Genomic DNA, 21,974 nt, shown 5'->3' with positions numbered 1-21,974 from the left:
GAGAATAAATAAATTAAAATAATTATCTCCATATTGAGATTATAGTTTTAGGATGTTCTGTATTATAGATTCTAACTGCAGAAGAGTCTGTTTTCCAGATCTGTAAGAAAGCATTGAAAGATTGCTTTAGATATTGATAGTAGAGATGAGCAAATCGAAGAAGATGAATTCATTACGAATTTCAGGAATTATTCGATTCGCAACAAACTTATGTACACATCCTGCTGCCTGATCCAGGCTGTGTGTTTCCGGAACTACTTGGCTTACTGATGCTGCTGGGCCTGTGCCAACATTTTTTGGATGTTAGCACTAGCTAACATACATGTTCTATACAGATTTCAATATTCACCTTTTAATGTTAGGGGTTATTAAGCGTTCTTGTGTACTTCCGCTGCTGCCTGATCCAGGCTGTGTGTTTCAGCAACTATAAGGTTTAGTGATTAGTGATGAGCGGCATAGGCCATATTCGATTTTGCGATATTTCGCGTATATATGGACTAATATTCGTCATATTTTCGTGAAATTTGCATATTCGTTATATTCTCTTTTTTTCTATGCGCATATGCGAAAATCAATGCGCATATGCGAAAACCGATGCGCATATGCGAATTTTCACGAATATTGAGCCCTCCCTTCTTTAATGGTATAGGGAACTAATGGGCGAGTGCATTACCTCTGTGATTTTTTGCCCATTTAGACCAATAGGCCCATTGTGGTCTATGGGGATCTCACGGTATGTAAAACTGTAAGATAAGCAGGAGGGTCTCAGCAGTACAGAGGATGGGAGACCGTGCGGTGGTTTGAGTCCCAGAGTGGGACGGAGTGTTGTGGTTAAACTTTACTTTCCTGGAAAAGCTGCTGAGTTGCCCATAGCAACCAATCAGATCACTTATTTCATTTTGAAAAGGCCTCTGAAAAATGAAGGAAGCAATCAGATTTGTTGCTATGGACAACTCAGAAACTTTTCCTCTGGACAGGTTTTGATAAATCTCCCTCTATGGGGTAGATTCATCAAAACCAGTGTAGAGGAAGAGTGGTGCTTCTTTCATTTTTAACAAGGCCTTTGAAAAATGAAAGAAGCAATCTGATTGGTTTCTATGGGCAACTGGGCAACCTTTACTCTGTCCCATTATTGGGGAGATTTATCAAAACCAGTCCAGAGAATGAGTTGCACAGTTGCCCATAGCAACCAATCAGATCACTTCTTTCATTTTGCAGAGGCCCTGTTGAAAATGAAAAAAGCGAGCTGATTGGTTGCTATGGGCAGCTGGGCAACTTTTTCTCTGGACTGGTTTTGATAAATCTCCCCCTATGTTCCTTAACCTTCCATTCATTCATTCATTCATTCATTCATTCATACCCAGCCTTACAAATTACATCCAGTTTCAATTAACCCCAATACCAATATTTGGTACCCTTTTTACCTAGTTCCCACTGTTCAAACACTCAGTTAATTGCCATTTGACCTAGTTCCCATGGTTCAATGGCTTTCTTAATTGCAAATTGACCTACATTTGTCAATTACGAGTAAAAAGTTAAACCACAACACTGTAACACTGAAACACTGAAACACTCCGTCCCACCCCGGGACGCTAACCACCGCATGGTCTCCCATCAACTCTACTGCCGAGACCCTCCTGCTATCTTACAGTTTTACATACTGTGAGATCCCCATAGACCACAATGGGCCTATTGGTTTCAACATGCAGACAATCACAGAGTTAATGCACTAGTGCAGTGGTCCCCAACCTGCAGACCTCCAGATGTTGCAAAACTACAACTCCCAGCATGCTCGGACAGCCAAAGGCTGTCCGGGTATGCTGGGAGTTGTAGTTTTGCAACATCTGGACGTCCGCAGGTTGGAGACCACTGCACTAGCCCATTAGTTCCCTATACCATTAAAGAAGGGAGGGCTCAATATTCGCGAATATGCGCATATGCGAAGAGCAGAGAGGGATGATCAGTGATCACTGTGATGTGTACTGTGAACAAAAAAAAAATAATAATAATAAAAAAAGCGAATATTCGTAATTGTGGATGTATAGTGCTATATTCGCAATATTTGCGAATTTGCAAATATGCGATATTTGCAAAAAAAATTCGAATTGCGAATATTCACGAGCAACACTATTAGTGATGCTGCTGGGCCTGTGCCTAAAATTTTTTGATGTTAGCACTAGCTAACATACATCTTCTATACAGATTTAAACATTAACATAATGTTAGGGGTTGTGAAGCCCTCTTGTAAACTCATGCTGATGCCTGCTCCAGGCTGTGTGTTTCAGGAATTACTTGGCTTAGTGATGCTGCTGGGCATGAGCCTTAAATTTTTGGATGTTAACACTTACATACATATTAATTGAGATTTCAACATTGATCTTTCAATCTTAGGGCTTATGAAACCCTCTTGTGCACTCCTGTTGCTGACTGCTCCTGTCTGTGTTTTTAAGCAATTACATGGTTTAGTGATGCTGCTGGGCCTAGGACATTACCTATATATGTTTATTAGAGATGAGCAAATCGAAGTTGATGAACCCGAATTCGTTACGAATTTCATGATATATTCGATTTGCAACCAATGCAAATATCGCCACGATTCTATTGCGCGAATTGCTTCATTAAACTCCATTTTACAGCATTCCAGGCTAAAGGAGACCTAAAATGGCGGATCCACATGTCACTACATGGGGCAGGGGATTATGAGAAAGTACGGGGGGAAGGGAGGTAGGCGACCCTGAATCACATGCAAGATGCATATCAGCATTCATTGACTCCTGTGATTGCACAGCCCTAAATAATCGACAGCCATCTTGCTGCGGTTTATTTCATCCATGCACTCAGAGAGAGAGGACCACTGGCAACTGCTGGTCACATCAGCATTGTGGAAAGACAGATGTGCAGTGCTTTGCTTGTTCTCACTAAGAAGGATTTTACGTCATAAACCTCCTATTCACGTTATTGAGCATTTCATCAGAGAGGGGCAGATAGCTTTTCGTTGCCTCATACATATCAATAAGCTGCCTGAACTTTATGAACCACCTTATCACCTTATTTTTCAGCGCAATTCTCTGCTTTTTTTCCACAAGTAATCATCTGCTGCTTATAATTGTGTGTAGATGGTATAAAAACCAGTGCACACCATTCTTAACACACTGTGACAGAGTGCAATTTAGGGTTTAATCCCTGTTTTTTTTTTTTTTTTTTTTGGTGGTGCTGTTCAAAAATATGTATTTTCAGTGGACTGTAGTGCATTTGTCTGCCCTTATACGTGCATACCACATACCTAAATCAAAGCAGTCTACTATTTTGTATCTGTAACAAGTCTAGATACAGGGAAAGTCCTGGCAAAAGTAATCACTGGCTGGTGCTTTACAAAAATACAGATTTTTTTTGCGTATTGTTGTGCATTTTTTTGCCCTCATACGTGCATACCATCTAATAAGTGTACCATTTTGTACCTGTTAATCTGTCAAGGGCCTACATACTATGAAAGTCCAAGCTAAATTACTCACTGGCTGGTGTTTTACAAAAAGAGTTTTTCTGCGTATTGTTGCGCATTTTTTTGCCCTTCTAAGGGCATAACGCATACGTACATCTAATAAATGTACAATTTTGTACCTGTTAATCTGTCAAGGGCCTACATACTGTGAAAGTCCAAACAATAGTACTCACCGGCTGGTGTTTTACAAAAATTACAGAGTTTTAGGCTCATTGTAGCGCATTTGTCTGCCCTCATCAGTGCATACCGCATACGTACATCTAAGTAGTGTACCATTTTGTACCTGTTAATCTGTCAAGGGCCTACATACTGTGAAAGTCCAAACTAAATTACTAACTGGCTGGTGTTTTACAAAAAGACAGTTTTTGGGCGTATTGTAGAGCATTTTTCTGCCCTCATACGTGCATACCGCATACGTACATCTAATTAGTGTACCATTTTGTACCTGTTAATCTGTCAAGGGCCTACATACTGTGAAGGATAGTGGCTCTGTACTGGCTCTGTTCTGGACAACACCTCCAGAACTTCGGAACACGGCAGTATTCCTTCTCTGCGTAGTTGGACCATACCAAAACTGACAGCTGAATTTGTGCGCAGAGGAATTCCATATCCGGCCACAGCCCGTAAAGCCAAACTACATAGTTTGTTAGTCACTGAGCAAGAAGGTCCTAGTGACCAGGCCAGTACAAGCTCGGGGGAAGTATCGATGCAGACACTGCACAGTTCCATTACGCAGTTACATACTCTCGTAAATTCTCTCTCCACTGGGTTGGAGAATTTAGAGAACTGTAGTGTTACTCCTCTGGTTTCTGTTGCTCCGCCTGTCCAACCACAAGTTTCAGTTACATCAATGGGACTCTATGCCGTCATTCCCAATTTCGCTCCGGCCCACCTTATCCTGGCCAATCTCAAGAAGGGCATACTCAACGGTAAGGACGTTAATTTGGCGTCTCTCCTTATTGCTACTCATGATGTAACTGAAAATGTGTCTGTAATCCTAAAGACTAATATATCACTGGGAAATTTATTCTTCAATAAGAACACCCCTTTCCCCATGAGACTTCTCACTAATAGGGTGTATTGATAAAGATGCCCTTGGAGAGAAAAATTATACTATATATGTAAAGTTTAAGGAACATCCAATAAGGCAGTGATACAAAAATAATATATAACTTTTATTCTGATTCTGTATATAAAATACGAAAATTTTAAAAGTCCATAACTGGCAGTATAATTGGTCAACACAGGACCGTGCTCAAAAGATGGGTATAGGGTAACAGGTGAATACCTATATCTAAATAGTCCTACCTCATCCTAGGACTATCCCTCACTACGTTTAGTGTGGGTGGGGGTGGGGTTTAGTGATTTCCACTCGCAGGTGGTTGGCTAATTATTCTCTCATTTCTCCCACTTGTTTTAGGGGTTCATCAGGGAACCGAGGAGGAGATAATAGGCTACCAGTATATAGTCATATCACACCAGGGTACATAGAAATAGGTATATATGGACTAAGTTCAAAACAGTAGATAGTCAAGATCAATAGATGGTCTAATACCGACCAGATAAACATTAGATAGAAGAGATAGATGTGTCAGTCAGTCACTGGCAAGTTGGAACCACAGTTTGTGTCCAGATTGGTAAGTTTGCAGTCCGAAACAATCATTCAGAGTGCTGTATACCCCGTCAAAGAGTCCAAAGTCAGTCTAATAACCACAGGTCACCATGTCATAACTTTAAATTCAATAAAACATAAAGATTATTTATATGTAACACCACAGTCATATATGTGTCATCACATCCATGTAGGTTCCACTATTGACAATAACATAGAGTGGTTGTTACTTCCACACATAGATATAGTGCCATTCAGGTTCTATGCATATGTAGATGAACTGTGAAAACATAATTAAACAGAAATATGTTTGTATAAGAAATACTATGATAAAATGATGCCAAAAAATAGAATAAATAAATCTATAAATAATTCATACCTTGGTTTTGAATAACCATGTATGAGGGCTTGGGTGGTTAATTCTCCTATGTAGACTGACGGTGTTTATTGTTTATACTCTGGACCATGTGATCTAAAACAAGCATCATATTCCATTTACATTATACAGTTTTTTGCTAGTTGTCATGCATAACTCACTTATTGTTACTCACCCCAGCAAATGATAATGCCCTGGTGGATTTACTGACAGATTGCCATCTAGGGTCTAATTAGACCTTCCACTTTGGGGCCTGAAGTGAAAGATACAATACAGTGCAATGAGCAAAGATGTGTGCCCCACATTGGACGCAGATAGTTTCCAACGAAAACGGAGCCCTCCCTTGGTCAAAACGGCACTTACCCTATCATTGGCCTCTAGGTGCTTGGACATCACTGGATGGAGGTGATGTGCCATGATCGCGGCTTTTTCACTGTTTTATACCAGTGAGCCGGAAGTGTGTCATAGGAGGCGCGGCTATGTGCCTTCGTTATGTTTATTGGGTGGAACGCATCCGTCCCCGGAAGTTACTGGGTGTGGAACGCAACCCTTATAACTTCCACTGCCGGATGCATTAGAGCAGTTCCGGTTGGTGGAACGCATATGCGTCCCAGAGAATAAATTCCAGCCTACTTTGTAATGTGATGTTCCGATTGGTGGACCGCCAATGCGTCTCACCCTTCGATCACTCCGATGGTTAAGTTGGTGAAACGCAAATGCGTTTCACCGCTAGGAACATGGGGAGAGACGCATAGTGAATGGAAAACTTGCTAGGTGTTTTGCTACAAATCTAGACAGTTTAATATCTGTACAGATCTTGAATACCAGTGACTAAAAAGACGATTGATAATGAATACTTAAAGATGTTATGTATAAAGTATTGCACATAGTAAAGTGGCCAAATAGTATTCCTGCAAAGATGGGGAATTTTCATAACATAGAAAATTCCTAATGTTTAGTGGTAGGGGTTAAATCGAAAACGGGAGGCACAAATACAAGGGAGTCATATAGATCCCGTAATGTAGATTAGTCAAATTAAAGGTGAAATACCTTAAATGTAAAAAATGAGGAAATAAGAGAAAAAGTAGTTTAAGGTGCTAAATACAGTCTCTGCCACGATAGGTAATATCTATGACATAGAATGTTACCGATGATTAGTGGTATAAAATAATCCCAGGGGGGGTGGAATGCCTTGAATAGAATACCTTAAATAAATAGCCTTAAATAAAAGGCACAAATGAGAGGGAATCATTTAAACCACGTGGTGATAGGGTGCCGAGGCGGTAGATCCACTTGGTTTCCTTCTGCATAAGTATCCTGTCTTGATCGCCCCCTCTTGGATCCTTCATCAAAACTTCGATGGCTTGAAATTTGAGGTCATACATGTTTTCACGATGTTTGAGATACATGTGAGTTGCAATGGGTTTCTCTCTTTGATGTTTAATATCACCCATATGCTCCAAAATTCTTCGCCGAAACTCGCGGATGGTTTTACCAACATAGTATAGCGGACAAGGGCATTTGGCCAAATATATTACTCCTTTGGTTTTACAATTTGCATACTGCCGGCATTTGTATGTTTTAGTTTCATCAGGTCCACAGAACTCTTTTGTTACATGTATGTATTTGCAGGCTTTGCATTCTCCGCACCGGTATGTCCCCATCACTGGTTTATCCAGCCAGGTTCTCTTTGCTTTAGGGGGAGTATAGTGACTGTGGACCAGTACATCATTCAAGTTTTTTCCCCTACGATATGTGATGACTGGTCTTGGTTCCACTAGTTCACTCATCAATGGATCCGAACTCAGTATTGTCCAATGTCGACATATAATGTTGCGGATCTCTTTAGATGCCGTATCAAAGGTTCCAATGATTCGAGTCGGAACCTTTGCCAAAGGGTCCTTTGGTTTGGACTGGAGTAGAGGAATCCTGTCTAGGGGTCTTGTTTGTTGGTAGGCTTCCCTTAGGATTTTATCTGGGTACCCTCTTTCCCTGAATATTTCCCTAAGTTTTGCTGATTCAATTTTGAAGGAGTCTGTAGATGAACAGTTCCTTCGTAGGCGCATGTATTGCCCTTTTGGGATGCCCCTCTTTAGTGGGAAGGGATGATGGCTGCTCCAAGTAAGTAAGTTATTCCCTGCAGTGGTCTTTCTATGTATAGTCGTATCAATCCCCTCTTGCTGATTTTTGGACAGTAGGACATCCAAAAAGGCCAATTGATCATTATGGATTTCTGAGGTGAAACCAAGGCCTATCGGGTTGTCATTGAGTGATGTCATAAATGCATCAAAGTCCTCCCTCGATCCTGACCAAATGACCGCTACATCGTCGATGTAGCGGCCCCAATATTGTATGTGGTGGTGGTATGACTGATTAGATTCCCCAAATACTATGATTTCCTCCCACCAGCCCAGGAGCAAGTTGGCATAGGTGGGCGCCACTGGGCTGCCCATTGCCGTGCCCCTGAGCTGGTGGTATAGGACAGAGTTGAAGATGAAAAAATTGTGAGTGAGTATGAAATGAAGAAGCAATAGGATGAATTCATTATGTAATGCAAACTGGACCCCTCTGCTTCGGATGAAATGCTGCACTGCTTTTATTCCTGCCTCGTGAGGTATTGAGCTGTAAAGTGCTTCTACGTCTATAGAGCACAACCACCAGTCTTGTTCAATACTTAGGTCTTGTATTTTGCTCAAAAGATCCTGTGTATCACGTAGATATGACGGAAGACTTGTGACAAAGGGTCTTAGAATCTCATCCAAATAGATTCCACAGTTTTGTGTTAGATTATTGATACCTGATACTATTGGCCTGCATTTTAAAGGTTGCAGTCCTTTATGTATCTTTGGTAATCCATAAAAGGTTGCCAATCGAGGTGCTTTTGGTAGTAGAAATGAGTATTCTTTGTCGTCAATTAATTTAGAGGTCGCTGCCTCTTTCAGAATAGATTCCAATTGTTTATGAAAGATCTGGGTAGGATTACTACTCAGAATACGATATGTTGTGACGTCTGACAGGATGTTACAGCACATTTCTACATATTGTTTATGGTCCAACAGTACCAGATTTCCCCCTTTGTCCGATGGTTTTATGATGATTGATTCGTTCTGTTCCAGTTGTTTAAGTGCTAGATGTTCATTCCGAGATAGATTAAAACCAGACACCTTAAAGCCATTCAGTGATCTTTCCAGCTCATGGCACACGACATCAATGAAGGTATCAATGCAGTCCCTATCACCTATAGGTGCCAGGAGGTTGCTTTTATTACGGCAGGTGGAAAAAGGACCTTGTCCAATGGCCCTGTCGTTTTCCTCCAATAGTGATGATAATAGATTGACTCCTTCCAGATCGGTTGTATCTATACCCAGTTCTAGGCATTTCCTTTGATCGTGTAATTTGAAGAACTTTCTCCATTTTAGACGTCTCCCAAATAGATGAATGTCCTTTATCCAGGCGAACACATCGGGTTTGTTCACCGGGACAAAGGACAGGCCCTTTCTGAGTACCTGATTCTCATCAGTTGTTAGAATATGAGATGAGAGATTTACAATCAAATTTCCCATCTCCATTGGTTTAGTTTCACCACATTTCAATTCTTCGCTAAAAAAGAAGAAGAAGACCAATTATACTGCCAGTTATGGACTTTTAAAATTTTCGTATTTTATATACAGAATCAGAATAAAAGTTATATATTATTTTTGTATCACTGCCTTATTGGATGTAATCCTAAAGGCTAAAGATGTTAGACTCAGTCACAAATTGTCCCTAGCCGAGTTTAGCATGGCCTTTGCAATTTACATGGATATCATCTGCTCTGTGAAACCGGAGAGACGAGAGGAGCTAGACATGTATTTATATACGGTGACAGAACTTTCGCACAATACGGTGGCCACTCATTCTATGACTATCACAAGTCAATCCCAGCAAAAGCAGCCGCAGCTCTGGCACTGTTTATTTATTCTATGAACTGGGCGTTAATTGATACAGAAAACTTCTGCAATCACTTTTCAGGTCTAAAAGCCCCAGTGTGCGCCCGTTGCCAGTCTATAGCACACACTACTGTGTGGTGCAGCAGTGTTAATAACGCATCCGATGAGTCACTCCTGGGGACATCCACTTCCACCACTCCAAAAAATCTGAAGACTTCAGGTCTTACAGACAAGCTACGGAGACCTATCAAGTATCTGGGAAAGTCCCAGATCTGCAATAATTAAAACTATGCAGTGTGCAATTATAACCAATGCAGGCTGCTTCCCATTTGTGCAGTATGCTTTAGAGCACATCCAAAGAATGCTTGTCTGCAAAAGATTAGAGCATGATGTGCTGTCCTTGGGGCTGTTTCTGCCGGAGCACCCAGATAACCAATTCATAGAATTCTTGTTAGATGCTTTCCAGTTGGGTTTTCACACTGGCTACATGACGCTTCCAGGTCCTACATTCGAGTGTGAGAATCTGAGATCAGCATTAAAAGATCCTACCATGGTTGATGGGTTGATTGCTAGTGATGTCGACAAGGGCCCTTCGATACGCCTCCTTTTGATGTCTGTAGGGTGAATCCGATAGGACTTGTTGTTGGTAAATTTAGTAATAAAAATAGATTAATTTATGATTTATCCGCGCCTTACTCATCTTCAACGCTAAGTCTTCATTCCCTTTATTTCAGTTGAGGAATTCGCCCTCAAATATGCCTCCATAGATGAAGCCATAGCAGTGATCCTGAGCATGGGGGGAGGAGCTTTGTTATCCAAGGCCGACACCTCGGACGCCTTTAAGCTCCTCCCCATACGACCAGATCTGTGGAAATGGCACGGGATAAAGTCAAGTTAACGTTTGCGTCCCGTAGCAGTCCCTGGCTGTTCAATAGGTTTGCGCAAGCGTTACATTGGTAGTTAGAACACAGGTTCGACTGCACCCATATCATCCACTATCTTGATGCATTTTCATTAATAGAATGAGGTAATATACGCCCTAGAGACTTGAATGACTTGTTGGCCACATTTGATCAATTGGCGATCCCTGTGTCCAGCAAAAAGGTGGAGGGTCCTAGCAAATCACTTACCTTTTTAGGAATAGTTCCCAGAGATAAGTTGGCCCGCATTAAGAGTACCATTCACAATGTATTGTTGTCCCTTAGAGTCACCAAGGTTGACTTGCAATATGTTCTTGGTATGTTGAATTTCGCTATGAGAATCATACCCCAAGGCAGGTCCTTCATTTCTAGGCTACCTAGGCTAGCTAGTGGATGGCTTTGGTACCCAATGACCTCCCTATGTGAGCATTACTTGTTTTTGTCAGATTGGAACGGGATATCTTTCTTCGTGCCAGGCATTGATAATTGGTCCCCTTTTATTTTCTCAGACGCCTCGATTTCTTGGGTTTGCAGCTGTATGGGGGAACAGATGGTTAGCCGATGTACATCAGTTGTCAGGGTTTATTTCCAATTCTGCATTGTTCAAGTTATATCCGATTGTTGCGGCAGCTAGTGTGTGTGGTCATTTGTGGCACAGGAAAACCATCGTCTTTGTGTCTGATAATACAGCCACAGTTGATACCCTGTTGAAAGGCAGATCCAAGTCTTCAGTGATTATGTCCTTAGCCAGGAAATTGGTGGGGCTATCCCTGTACCACAATTTTCTGCAATAGATACCAAGAGGATTTCCCACATACCATTTCATTCCTACTTGCATTCATTGGGTTTTGCCACTCTTCACTGCATCTAGCTAATAATACCATCAAATTATATCAGTCGGGTATCCAGCATCATATCACATTGCCTTGCCCTGACAAGGCATCATAGCTGCTCTGAAGGGTGTTCAGAAAAGTGAGGTTTGTAAGCCCTCTAGCCGTCAGCCCTTGTCAGCTAACTTGTTTAGACAAGTAGCGGACAATTTAGATAATTCCCCATTTGGATATCAGGACAGCTTAACGTTAACGGCCGCTCTATTCTTAGGTTATTATGGATTCCTAAGGCCTGGGGAATTAAAGGTGCGTGGTTAAAGTCATGTCAGCTTTGTTGGGATGCAGATCATTACGCATTGAAATTGTATAGCAGCAGAAAAAGGTTGTTGTTATACTGTATTTTCCCACATCCCACAAGTGGTGCCCAGTTTGAGTGTTGCAAGCTTTGCTTTCCACAGGTCTAGGATCCAACAGGGATGAGCCACTGTTGTTGTTTAGGGGGGCGGCACTCACTACTACGTTGTTTGTCAAACGTACATATTCTCATGAAATCTTTAGGTTGTGATTTGTCGAATATATCCAGTCACTCTCTACGCATCGGGGCAGCTGCATCGGCATTACGCCATGGTGTGCCAGCACATGTGATTAGGAAGTTGGGGCGCTGGAAATTCAGTACTTATATGCAATATATCCCCAATCCTAAGTCAGAAATGGATCATGCATTCCAATCATTGGTGATGTGATTACTGTGTGTGTTAATAAAACGCTTTTGATCTGATTCTTGAGTTTTTGCCCTCTATTTTTTCAGGTGTACTCGTACGCGCCAGTATATGCCACAACACAAACTGCTTTAATAGGTTAGAGTGTTTTAGTATGGAATAAGAGCTTAGTATAGGGGTTCAGTTAGGTAGGCACGCTATACTCATGAGCACTGACCACAATATATATATATATATATATATATATTAATGAATATGTAATAAATAATCAAGAATGATGTAATTAATAAATATATATATATTAAAATATATAATAAATATAGTATTAATTAATAACAATGAATTAATATATTTTTTGAGTATATCTGAAATGAATAGATCTCTCAAGCAGAGAAATCTCCCTGATCAAAATGAATTATGTTGTATGGACTGAAAGTGGTCAGAAGACAAGTGGACAGAAAAAGACCACTAATAGAAATCTAGAGGGCAAGAAATACTGAAAATGATACTGAAGAGATACCACACAGAAGTATGCTCTTATCTGCTCTACTACTCTGAGGCGAGTGAAGCGGGTGGGAAGAAAGACAGCTGAAGTATATCAGCTGTGCCACAGCTCTCGTGAGATGTGAGGCTGTTGCATCTTAGAACATCATAGTTACCTCCACTGCACTTACAAAGGTATGATTCTAAGTGAACGCCTTAGATCAATGGGCTCTATGGACCCTGTTCACACATATACAGTCATGGCCGTAAATGTTGGCACCCCTGAAATTTTTCTAGAAAATTAAGTGTTTCTCACAGAAAAGGATTGCAGTAACACATGTTTTGCTATACACATGTTTATTCCCTTTGTGTGTATTGGAACTAAACAAAAAAAGGGAGGGAAAAAACTAATTGGATATAATGTCACACCAAACTCCAAAAATGGGCTGGACAAAATTATTGGCACCCTTTCAAAATTGTGGACAAATAAGATTGTTTCAAGCATGTGATGCTCCTTTAAACTCCTTGACAAAAGAAAAAAGAGCTGGCGACTGGGCACTGCAGGCAAGGAAGGTAAGTGGATGTAGCCAACACAGGTGTCTATATGGCAGTGGGGGTGGGATGAAACATGAAGCAGGATACAGCGTGCTGCTCACATATAGCAGTGGCAGTAATCTTCAAATGTAGAAAAGAAGGAAAATTGGAGCACACACCTGTTTGACTTGCTTGAGGTTATTTATTTCAGTAAGTGCTGATCCAACATCCCGACACCCCTAGACCAAACAGAGCTGGAGCGGCAGGAGCTATTCACCTGGACGACCGCACAGTTTCACGCTGACGGGCATTTCTTCAAGTCCATGTTGACAGCTTCCTGTTGCTCAGTACAGTCTATAAATAGTACACACCTGACAATTTGATTATAAAAGACAACTAGAAAATGCATAGAAAATGTCTAAAAATATGTACAATACAATAGACTAGTAACTGTAAATGCAAAAGCAATGTGATATTTAGAGGAAGGAGCCCATTTCATTACGGTCATTAAGACCTAAAGCTCCTAGTGCTTCAGTTTTTATAATCCACCGTGCCTCTGCACGGGCTAGATTATCATGTCTGTCCCCACCCCTCTCAGGACACATTATTCTCTCTATACCTGCAAATTTTAAACCTTTTATTTCTCCTCTATGAATGGTTTGCATTTGTGTAATGAAGCGCTGTGCTCCTACTCCTGTTCTTATTGATCTGAGATGTTCTTTTATTCTCACGTGGAGTTTTCTTTTTGTTCGGCCAATATAATAGAATCCGCATGAACACATTAAACAATATACCACAAAAGTGGTTTGGCAGGTAATTAGCTGGTTCACTATAATTAAGTTCACACCCAAATTCAGGACTTTTCATACACTTAGATGGTTACATATAGAGCAATTCCTACATTTCATGTTGCCCGTAGGAACAACATCTTGTAACCAATGATGTTTCTTCACTGTATTGTTCTGGTGTTGTTTTCTGTTCAATACATTACCAATGGTTTTGCTGCGCTTGAAATTGATTATAGGGCTAGACATGTTCATTTTTTTTATTCATATCAGATTCTTGCTGGATTATGTACCAATTTATGTACCATTAATAATTTTATTCCTGGGGGTGTTAGCAAATGAAAAAAATAGCCTTCTCTTTACCGTTAAGGGATTTATTTTTAATTTTCTTCCTCTTATTATTTTGTAAAAGAGTAGCTCTATCAATCTCTTTCACTTTGTCGAAGGCCTGTTGAATGATTTTAAAGGGGTAGCCTCTTTCTACCAACCTGGTGGTCAGTTCTCTCGCTTGTTCCAAGAACACATTGTTATTATTATTAATTATTTTAAGACGTATAAATTGCCCATACGGTATACTGCGCTTAACACAAAAAGGATGGGTACTCTCAAAATGTAACAATGCATTCTTGGAAATAGGTTTTCTGAATCCTGAAGTTACAAGTGTACCCTGTTCGACCTGAATTTTGACGTCAAGGAATTTCAGTGATTGGTCCTCAAAACAATGAGTAAACGTCATATTTACAGTGTTGGAATAATTGATGTATGAATTGATGTATGCAACAAATTCATCGTCCCACACAACGAAAATATCGTCCACAAATCTAAGGAATAATTTAATATTTCATATAAATCAATTAGTGGATGAAAAAATATAATTCCGTTCAAAAATGGAAAAAAATTAATTGGCATACGTGCACGAGATAGGCGTGCCTATCGCCGTGCCGTCTCTTTGCAGATATAAATTTTCGTTGTATGTGAAGGTGTTATTGCATAGAACAATTGAAAGGGCTTCGCAAACAAAATTAACAAAATCCTGAGACTTCTCCGTACTCGCCAATACCTCTTGGGTCGCCCGTATACCCGCATCATGGGGGATGCGGGTATAGAGGCTCTCCACATCAATGGAGGCAAGGTGGTACTGGTCCTGCCAGCAAAAGCCATCCAAGGCATCAATCAAGTCACCTGTGACCCTAAGGTATGTGGGCATTTCTTTTAATAACGGGGACAGTAGCAGCTCCACGTAATTAGACAGTGCCTCGGTCACCGAGCCAACCCTTTCGGAAGAATGTACCAAGATGGAAATTTGGGACTGTTAGGGAGGAGTTTAATAGCTGTTTTTTTCTGAAATAATTATTTTGTCTGTATACTTTTTGAGAAAGACCCGTACAATTTCTTTAATTTTAGCTGTAGGATTGGAGGAAAATTTTTCGTACACCATCAGGTTCCCTAGCTGGTTATCAACTTCTGCCTCGTATTCTTTCCTATACCATACTACCACTCCACCCCCTTTATCCGCCTTAGAGACTACTATCTCTGTGTGTAGCGAGCCAATCTAGTGCTCTGGTTTCAGCTACGGAAATGTTTGGGGTGGGTTGAGGGTATATGATGGCATTGATGTCTTTTAGCACGGCTTTATAAAAAAATCTATGGGGCTCCCTGGTATAAACGGGGGATTACATTTGGAACTATTCCCACCTAAAAAGGGTGTACAGGCCGCCTCTGCTCCTTGTCTTTCAAAATCAGAGTAACCCTCCGCATCTTCAATGTCCTCATCCAAATAGGTAAGTAGTTTAGTAAAATGTACAGGAGATGTTTTACCTCTTGTAAAAATTCAAAATCTGGGTCTACAAGAACGTACGAGAGTTAAAAATGAAGATTTAGAATTTTCAACTTCACCTTGCTGCTGTTCCTGTGATACACCTAAAGGGTTAGCACCCTTTCTGAATGTCATTTTGGATACTTTTAGGGGTGCAGTTTTTATAATGGGGTCATTTATGTGTTTTTTTTATATGAAGGCCTATTAAATAAACTTCAAAACGGAATTGGTCCCCGAAAAAATTCAGATTTTGAAAATTTTGTGGAAAATTGCTGCTGAACTTTGAAGCCCTCTGATGTCTTCCAAAATGAAAAACATGTCAACTTTATGATGCAAACACAAAGTAGACATATTGTATATGTGAATCAATATATAATTTATTTGGTGTGACCAATTTCCTAACAAGCAGAGAGCTTGCTAGCAGAAAAATGCTAACTTTTCCCATTTTTCATGAAACTTGGGAATTTTTCAAGAAATGATGCAAGTATCGACGAACATTTACCACTTTGTTAAAGTAGAATATGTCACAAAAAAATTACAGTTTTGGAAACAGAATGATTAGGAAAAGCATCCTAGAGTTATTTATGTTGTCTATTAATGTTACAGTGGTCAGATTTGCAAAAAACGCTCTGGTCCTTAAAGGGGTATTCCGCTGCTTTGGAACAAACCGTTCCGAATGCTGGAGCTGGCGACGGGAGCTCATGATGTCATATACCCGCCCCCCCCCAAGACATAACACCCCGCTCCCTCAATGCAAGTCTATGGGAGGGGGCGTGACCGCTGTCACGCGCCCTCCCATAGACTTGCATTGAGGGGGCGTGGCTATGACTTCACAAGCTCCCGGCGTCGGCTCCAGCGTTCGGAACAGGTTGTTCCAAACGTTGAGCAGCGGAGTATCCCTTTAAAGGTGAAAATGGTCTTGGTCCTTAAGGGGTTAATAACAGACTGCTGTATTGTACTTCTGTACACCTAAATAAGGCTGGATAGCATTGTTATACACTACTGAAGCACTACGTACAGCTTTCCTACCTTTTCCTGGTTCCTACCTCCATTAATCAGTTAATTATGTTAACCTCCATTATCACTTAATGCTTGTCTTTTTCTTTTTTTCTTTTTTTACTAGATATTATAATCATACTTAGATAAATATGTTTTTAATACAGTTGTCTCTACTTGTAGGGATGCTCTCTATCAAATGTTGCTGGATACCAATACTCTAGAATTGAAGTACCAAAAGGTAAGTAATGATGTCACAATTATAATGTCTCCATAGTAAACATTAATAGGTCTGTTAGATATACACAAACAGATAGATTTATATATTAATATAATTTCATACAGAGTAACTTGTCTTTTTTTTTTATAAAAAAAAAATTGTTTATGTGGGGACCCCAAAGTTATGGTGTGACTTTGGTGCAGGTGGATGGGGCAGATGGTATTAACCCCAGGGGTGAGGTATTATTAACCCTTAATGTTCGTGACACCAGAGTGGTTTTTGGGGATTGGTAACCACCCAAACAATATCTCCGCTATCTCAAGGTTAGGCAGGGCAATAAGAGTCCAAGATCAGGTTATGGTTAACAGAGGCTTTACTGAGGTCAGACATTTGTTATAGTCTTTACAACTAGGCCAGGATCTCAGAGAGGTGGTCAAGAACACAGAAGGACTTTGCAGCTTGCTCGGACTAGGAGTACTTGTAATAGACTTTAGATACACCACGCAGACTAGAATAGACTTGACTTTGGAATTTTAAATTCGGCCACTAGGGGTCGCCCTCCTAGTGGCCGAATGCATTCTGCAATGACGTCACTACAGAATTTCGACTCATTGAAGACTGGCAACGAGTCGAAATTCAGTCACTGCGGTGCTCGCTCCTGCCTGTCAATCAGACAGGCGGGAGCGAGCGCTTTGGAGGAAGTGGATGCGCGCAGGCTCCCAGGGAAAAGGTAAAGTATTATATGGGGGGGGGGGGTTTGAGTGTTCACCTATACAGTATGCCTCCAGTTTCCAATAGATGTCAGGGCTGGGAGTTGTAGTGGGGAAACAGCTGGAGGGACACTGAATAGGTGAACTAAGGCGGGTGAGGTGGGGAAGTGGGTTGCGCGGAGTGGCGTGGCCGAGGGGGTTGCGGGCTGCTGTCACTGTTCTTTTGCCGGGGGGGGGGGGGTTCGTGGGCTGCTTTGACTGTTCTGCCGGGGAGTGGGTTGAGCGGCGCGACGGGGCCGGGGGAGCGGTATGTGCGGCCATCACAGATCCGGTGTTCACCTATACAGGGTGCCTCCAGTTGTTTCCCCACTACAACTCCCAGCATGCCCTGACAGCCAATAGATGTCAGGGAAAGCTGGGAGTTGCAGTGGGGAAACAGCTGGAGGCACCCTGTGAAGGTGAACTATGGGCAGAAGTGTCTGCCCCAGCAGGCATCAGTGACGTTGTGCCTGTTGGGGAAGTCTGCCTGGTAGTGAGCACACTGCCAGGCAGACAAAAGGCATTTTTAATATGTAAAAAAAGTAATACATTTAAAAAATTCAAGGCAGGGAGGGGGTTAGGGATAGATGGGTAATAGGCAGGGACAGAAAAAAAACAAAGTGATGGTGGGAGCTACCCTTTAAAGTGCTTCTGTCTTTGACTTTAAATGTTAAAGCTATCATCTGTAGTTTATTTAACACAAATCTGTCATCAGTGTCACCTGCACTAAAAAGTCGGTACTGACAGGTAGTGCAGGTGACATTGATGACAATGTTCTTTACCTGGTCCCATTCCGTGCTCTGGTTCACCCACAATCTTCCGTTGGGGCATGGGCAGAGCTTAGTGACATCACTGCTACTGTTTGCTAGCTGGGTCCCGCTGCTAGCAAATGGCAGGGGTAATGTCACAAAGCTCTGCCCTCTTACCAGAACGGAAGATACGGCGGAAGATTGTGGAAGCACCAGGGAACAGATTGGGACTAGGTAAGTATCATTGTTATCAGTGTCACCTGATGACGGATTTCCTTTAATTCCTTGTTTTAATGACTAATTTTGTTTGTTTATGATCTATACACAGAAATTCATCTGGAAATCAAGTAATCAAGACATACATGTGTGTCGTATGAAAGGAAAACAGGAGGTAGGAAGATATATACTTACCCTACATACCATATACATTTGTCAATTCACATAGACATTGTGGTATACATGTATTAATCCCGTAAGGACCAGGGACGTACGTCTAAGCACCGTGGTAGTTAAGGACCAAGGACGTACGCGCCCCATGTTGGCGATCGCCACAAATCGCCGGTGAATTCACGCCGTTGATTTTGCGTGATTCTGGGTCATACGGGTCTATGGTGACCTGGTGACGCAGAAAATAAGGGGGATCGGGGTTGTCCAAGTCACCCACGATCCTCCTGAAGCGATAGGAGTGAGGTGGCAGGGGTGCCTCCCCTCTTATCCCTGCTATTGGTCGTCTATAAGTGATAACCAATAGCAGATCGGCGGCACCTGGGTTAACTTTCAGTTTCCCCATTCTGCCCACCCACAATAGGCGGGGCAGAATGGGGAAACCGAAAGGGACCAGCGCCGTAGTTCACTCACTGCGGCGGAGGCAACGATCAGCAAAGGGGATCGGTGGCAGCAGATGACGGCGATGCGGCTCCCTGTATCCTATGGAAGGCGGTGAGTTGCCTAGCAACATCCGGAGGGCTACAGTTTGAGACCACTATGCAGTGGTCTCTAAACTGTAGCCCTCCAGATGTTGCAAAACTACAACTCCCAGCATGCCCAGACAGCTGTTTGGGCATGCTGGGATTTGTAGTTTTGCAACAGCTGGAGGGTCACGGTTTGGAGATCACTGTGCAGTGATCTCTAAACTGTGGCACTCTAGATCTTGCAAAACTACAACTCCTAGCATGCCCACACAGCAGTATGCTGTCTCAGCATGCTGGGATTTGTAGTTTTGCACCATCTGGAGGGCCACAGTTTGCAAACAGCTGTCTCGGCATGCTGGGAGTTGTAGTTGCATAACTCTGGCTGTTGCATAACTACATCTCCCAGCATCCCAATAAAAATGAAAAATGTAGTGTACGGCAGTGGTTCCAAAACGGAGCCTCCAGGTGTTGCAAAACAACAACTCCCAGTATTTCTGGAGAGCCACTGACTGTCCAGGCATGCTGGGAATTTAGCAACAGCTGGAGGAACCCTGTTTGGGAATCACTGGCGTAGAATACCCCTATGTCCACCCCTATGCAATCCCTAATTTAGTTCTCAAATGGCATGGCGCTCTTTCACTTCGGAGCCCTGTCGTATTTCAAGGAAACAGTTTAGGGCCACATATGGGGCATTTCCGTACTAGGGAGAAATTGCACTACAAATTTTGAGAGGCTTTTTCTCCTTTTACCCCTTATGAAAAGGAAAAGTTGGGGGCTACACCAGCCTGTTAGTGTAAAGAAAAGAAAAAAAATTACACTAACATACTGGTGTTGCCCCGTACTTTTTATTTTCACAAGCGGTAAAAGGAAAAAAAGACCCCGAAAATTTTGAACACAATTTCTCCTGAGTACGGAAATACCCCATATGTGGGCATAAAATGCACTGCGGGCACACAACAAGGCTCAGGAGTGAGAGCGCACTATGTACATTTGAGGCCTAAATTGGTGATTTGTAGAGATGAGCGAACTTACAGTAAATTCGATTCCTCACGAACTTCTCGGCTCGGCAGTTGATGCCTTATCCTGCGTAAATTAGTTCAGCCTTCAGGTGCTCCGGTGGGCTGGAAAAGGTGGATACATTCCTAGGAAAGAGTCTCTAGGACTGTATCCACCTTTTCCAGACCATCGGAGCACCTGAAAGCTGAACTAATTTATGCAGGAAAAGTCATCAACTGCCGAGCCGAGAAGTTTGTGACGAATCGAATTTACTGTAAGTTCGCTCATCTCTAGTAATTTGCACAGGGGTGGCTGATTTTACCGTGGTTATGACATAAACATGAAAAAATGAATACCGACATGTGACCCCATTTTGTAAACTACACCCCTCACGAAACGTAACAAGGGGTATAGTGACCCCACAGGTGATTGACGAATTTCTCGAGAGAAATTGGGTTACAAATTTTAGGAAGATTTTTCTCCTTTTACCCCTTTTAAAAATTCAAAAACTGGGTCTACAAGAACATGCGAGTGTAAAAAAATTAAGATTTTGAATTTTCTCTTTACTTACTTTGTTTCCTGTGAAACACCTAAAGGGTTAACATACTTACTGAATGTCATTTTGAATACTTTGTGGGGTGCAGTTTTTATAATGGGGTATTTCTAATATGAAGGCCCTTCAAATCCACTTCAAACCTGAACTGGTCCATGAAAAATTCCGATTTTGAAAATTTTGTGAAAAATTGGAAAATTGCTGCTGAACTTTGAAGCCTTCTGATGTCTTCCAAAAGTAAAAACATGGCAACTTTATGCTGCAAATATAAAGTAGACATATTGTACTTGTGAATCAAAATATAATTTATTTGGAATGCCTATTTTCCTTATAAGCAGAGAGCTTCAAAGTTAGAAAAAAAGAAAATTTGCAATTTTTTCATAAAATTTTGGATTTTTTCACCAAAAAATGATGCAGGTATTGACAAAATTTTACCACTAACAAAGTAGAATATGTCAAGAAAAAACTCTCTTGGAATCAGAATGAAAGGTAAAAGCATCCCAGAGTTACTAATGCTTAAAGTAACAGTGGTCAGAGGTGCAAAAATATAGACCAGGGTAGACCTTTTGAAAATGTCGGCTGAACCCTCCTAGAGTTTAGTCACTTGTTACTTGCTGTTAAAGGGAACCAATCATCAGATTTTACCCTATATAATGCTTGGCAAAGCGTTATATAGGGTAAAATTGTTGTCCTCACTATCCCCGGGGGACGCTCCTGCCCCCAGGGATGGTGAAGATATGAAGTTATAAACTAGTCACCGCCGCCGCCGTAAGTAGTCACCTATTCCCATTCTTCGGCCAGGAGCGACGCCCCCTCCGCTTGATTGATGGGCCGCGTCATTGTTCCACTCACTGAACAGACGGAGCAGAGCGATGACGCTGCCCATCAATCAAGCGGAGGGGGCGTCGCTCCCGGCCGAAGAACGGGAGTAGGTGAGAAGAGCTCCCCGCCCAGGTGACTACTTACGGCGGCGGTGGTGACTAGTTTATAACTTCATATCTTCACCGTCCCTGGGGGCAGGAGCGTCCCCCGGGAATGATGAAAATAAAGATTTTACCCTATATAACGCTTTGCCAAGCGTTATATAGGATAAAATCTGATGATTGGTTCCCTTTAAGAGCTGTTATAACATCTGTATGTATGTATGGCCATTTTAACACCTCTGCTTAAAGACTACTACTACTCCCATCATGGAAAAGACTTGTTTCCATGATGGGAGTAGTAATTCCCCAGCTGCGGGAGTCTGCAGACAGCTGGGGAGGCTACATTAGTGTTTGTACTACAACTCCCATCATAG

At 41.7% G+C, this 21,974-nt stretch overlaps 1 protein-coding gene and 1 long non-coding RNA gene across 8 annotated transcripts in view; one reads left to right on the top strand and one right to left on the bottom strand.

Annotated features, from left to right (window-relative positions):
• SEMA6B (semaphorin 6B) overlaps positions 1-21,974 on the top strand; it is a 974,413-nt gene that overhangs the window by 105,995 nt on the left and 846,444 nt on the right. For all 7 annotated transcript variants that reach the window (XM_056572065.1, XM_056572058.1, XM_056572042.1 and 4 more), the window contains 2 exons: positions 16,683-16,740; positions 18,546-18,608. In XM_056572065.1, the coding sequence (XP_056428040.1) occupies positions 16,683-16,740; positions 18,546-18,608 (121 nt within the window). The remainder of the gene's footprint in view (positions 1-16,682; positions 16,741-18,545; positions 18,609-21,974) is intronic.
• LOC130368429 (uncharacterized) lies at positions 4,959-6,061 on the bottom strand. Its single transcript, XR_008892458.1, has 3 exons — positions 5,663-6,061; positions 5,491-5,583; positions 4,959-5,391 (listed from the first exon to the last, which is right to left on the bottom strand). It is a non-coding gene; the product is annotated as an uncharacterized LOC130368429 (long non-coding RNA).

This window comes from Hyla sarda, chromosome 1 (assembly GCF_029499605.1).
Source record: "Hyla sarda isolate aHylSar1 chromosome 1, aHylSar1.hap1, whole genome shotgun sequence".
In the NCBI taxonomy this organism is placed as follows: Eukaryota; Metazoa; Chordata; class Amphibia; order Anura; family Hylidae; genus Hyla; species Hyla sarda.
This window is presented reverse-complemented; position numbering and strand designations above follow the sequence as displayed.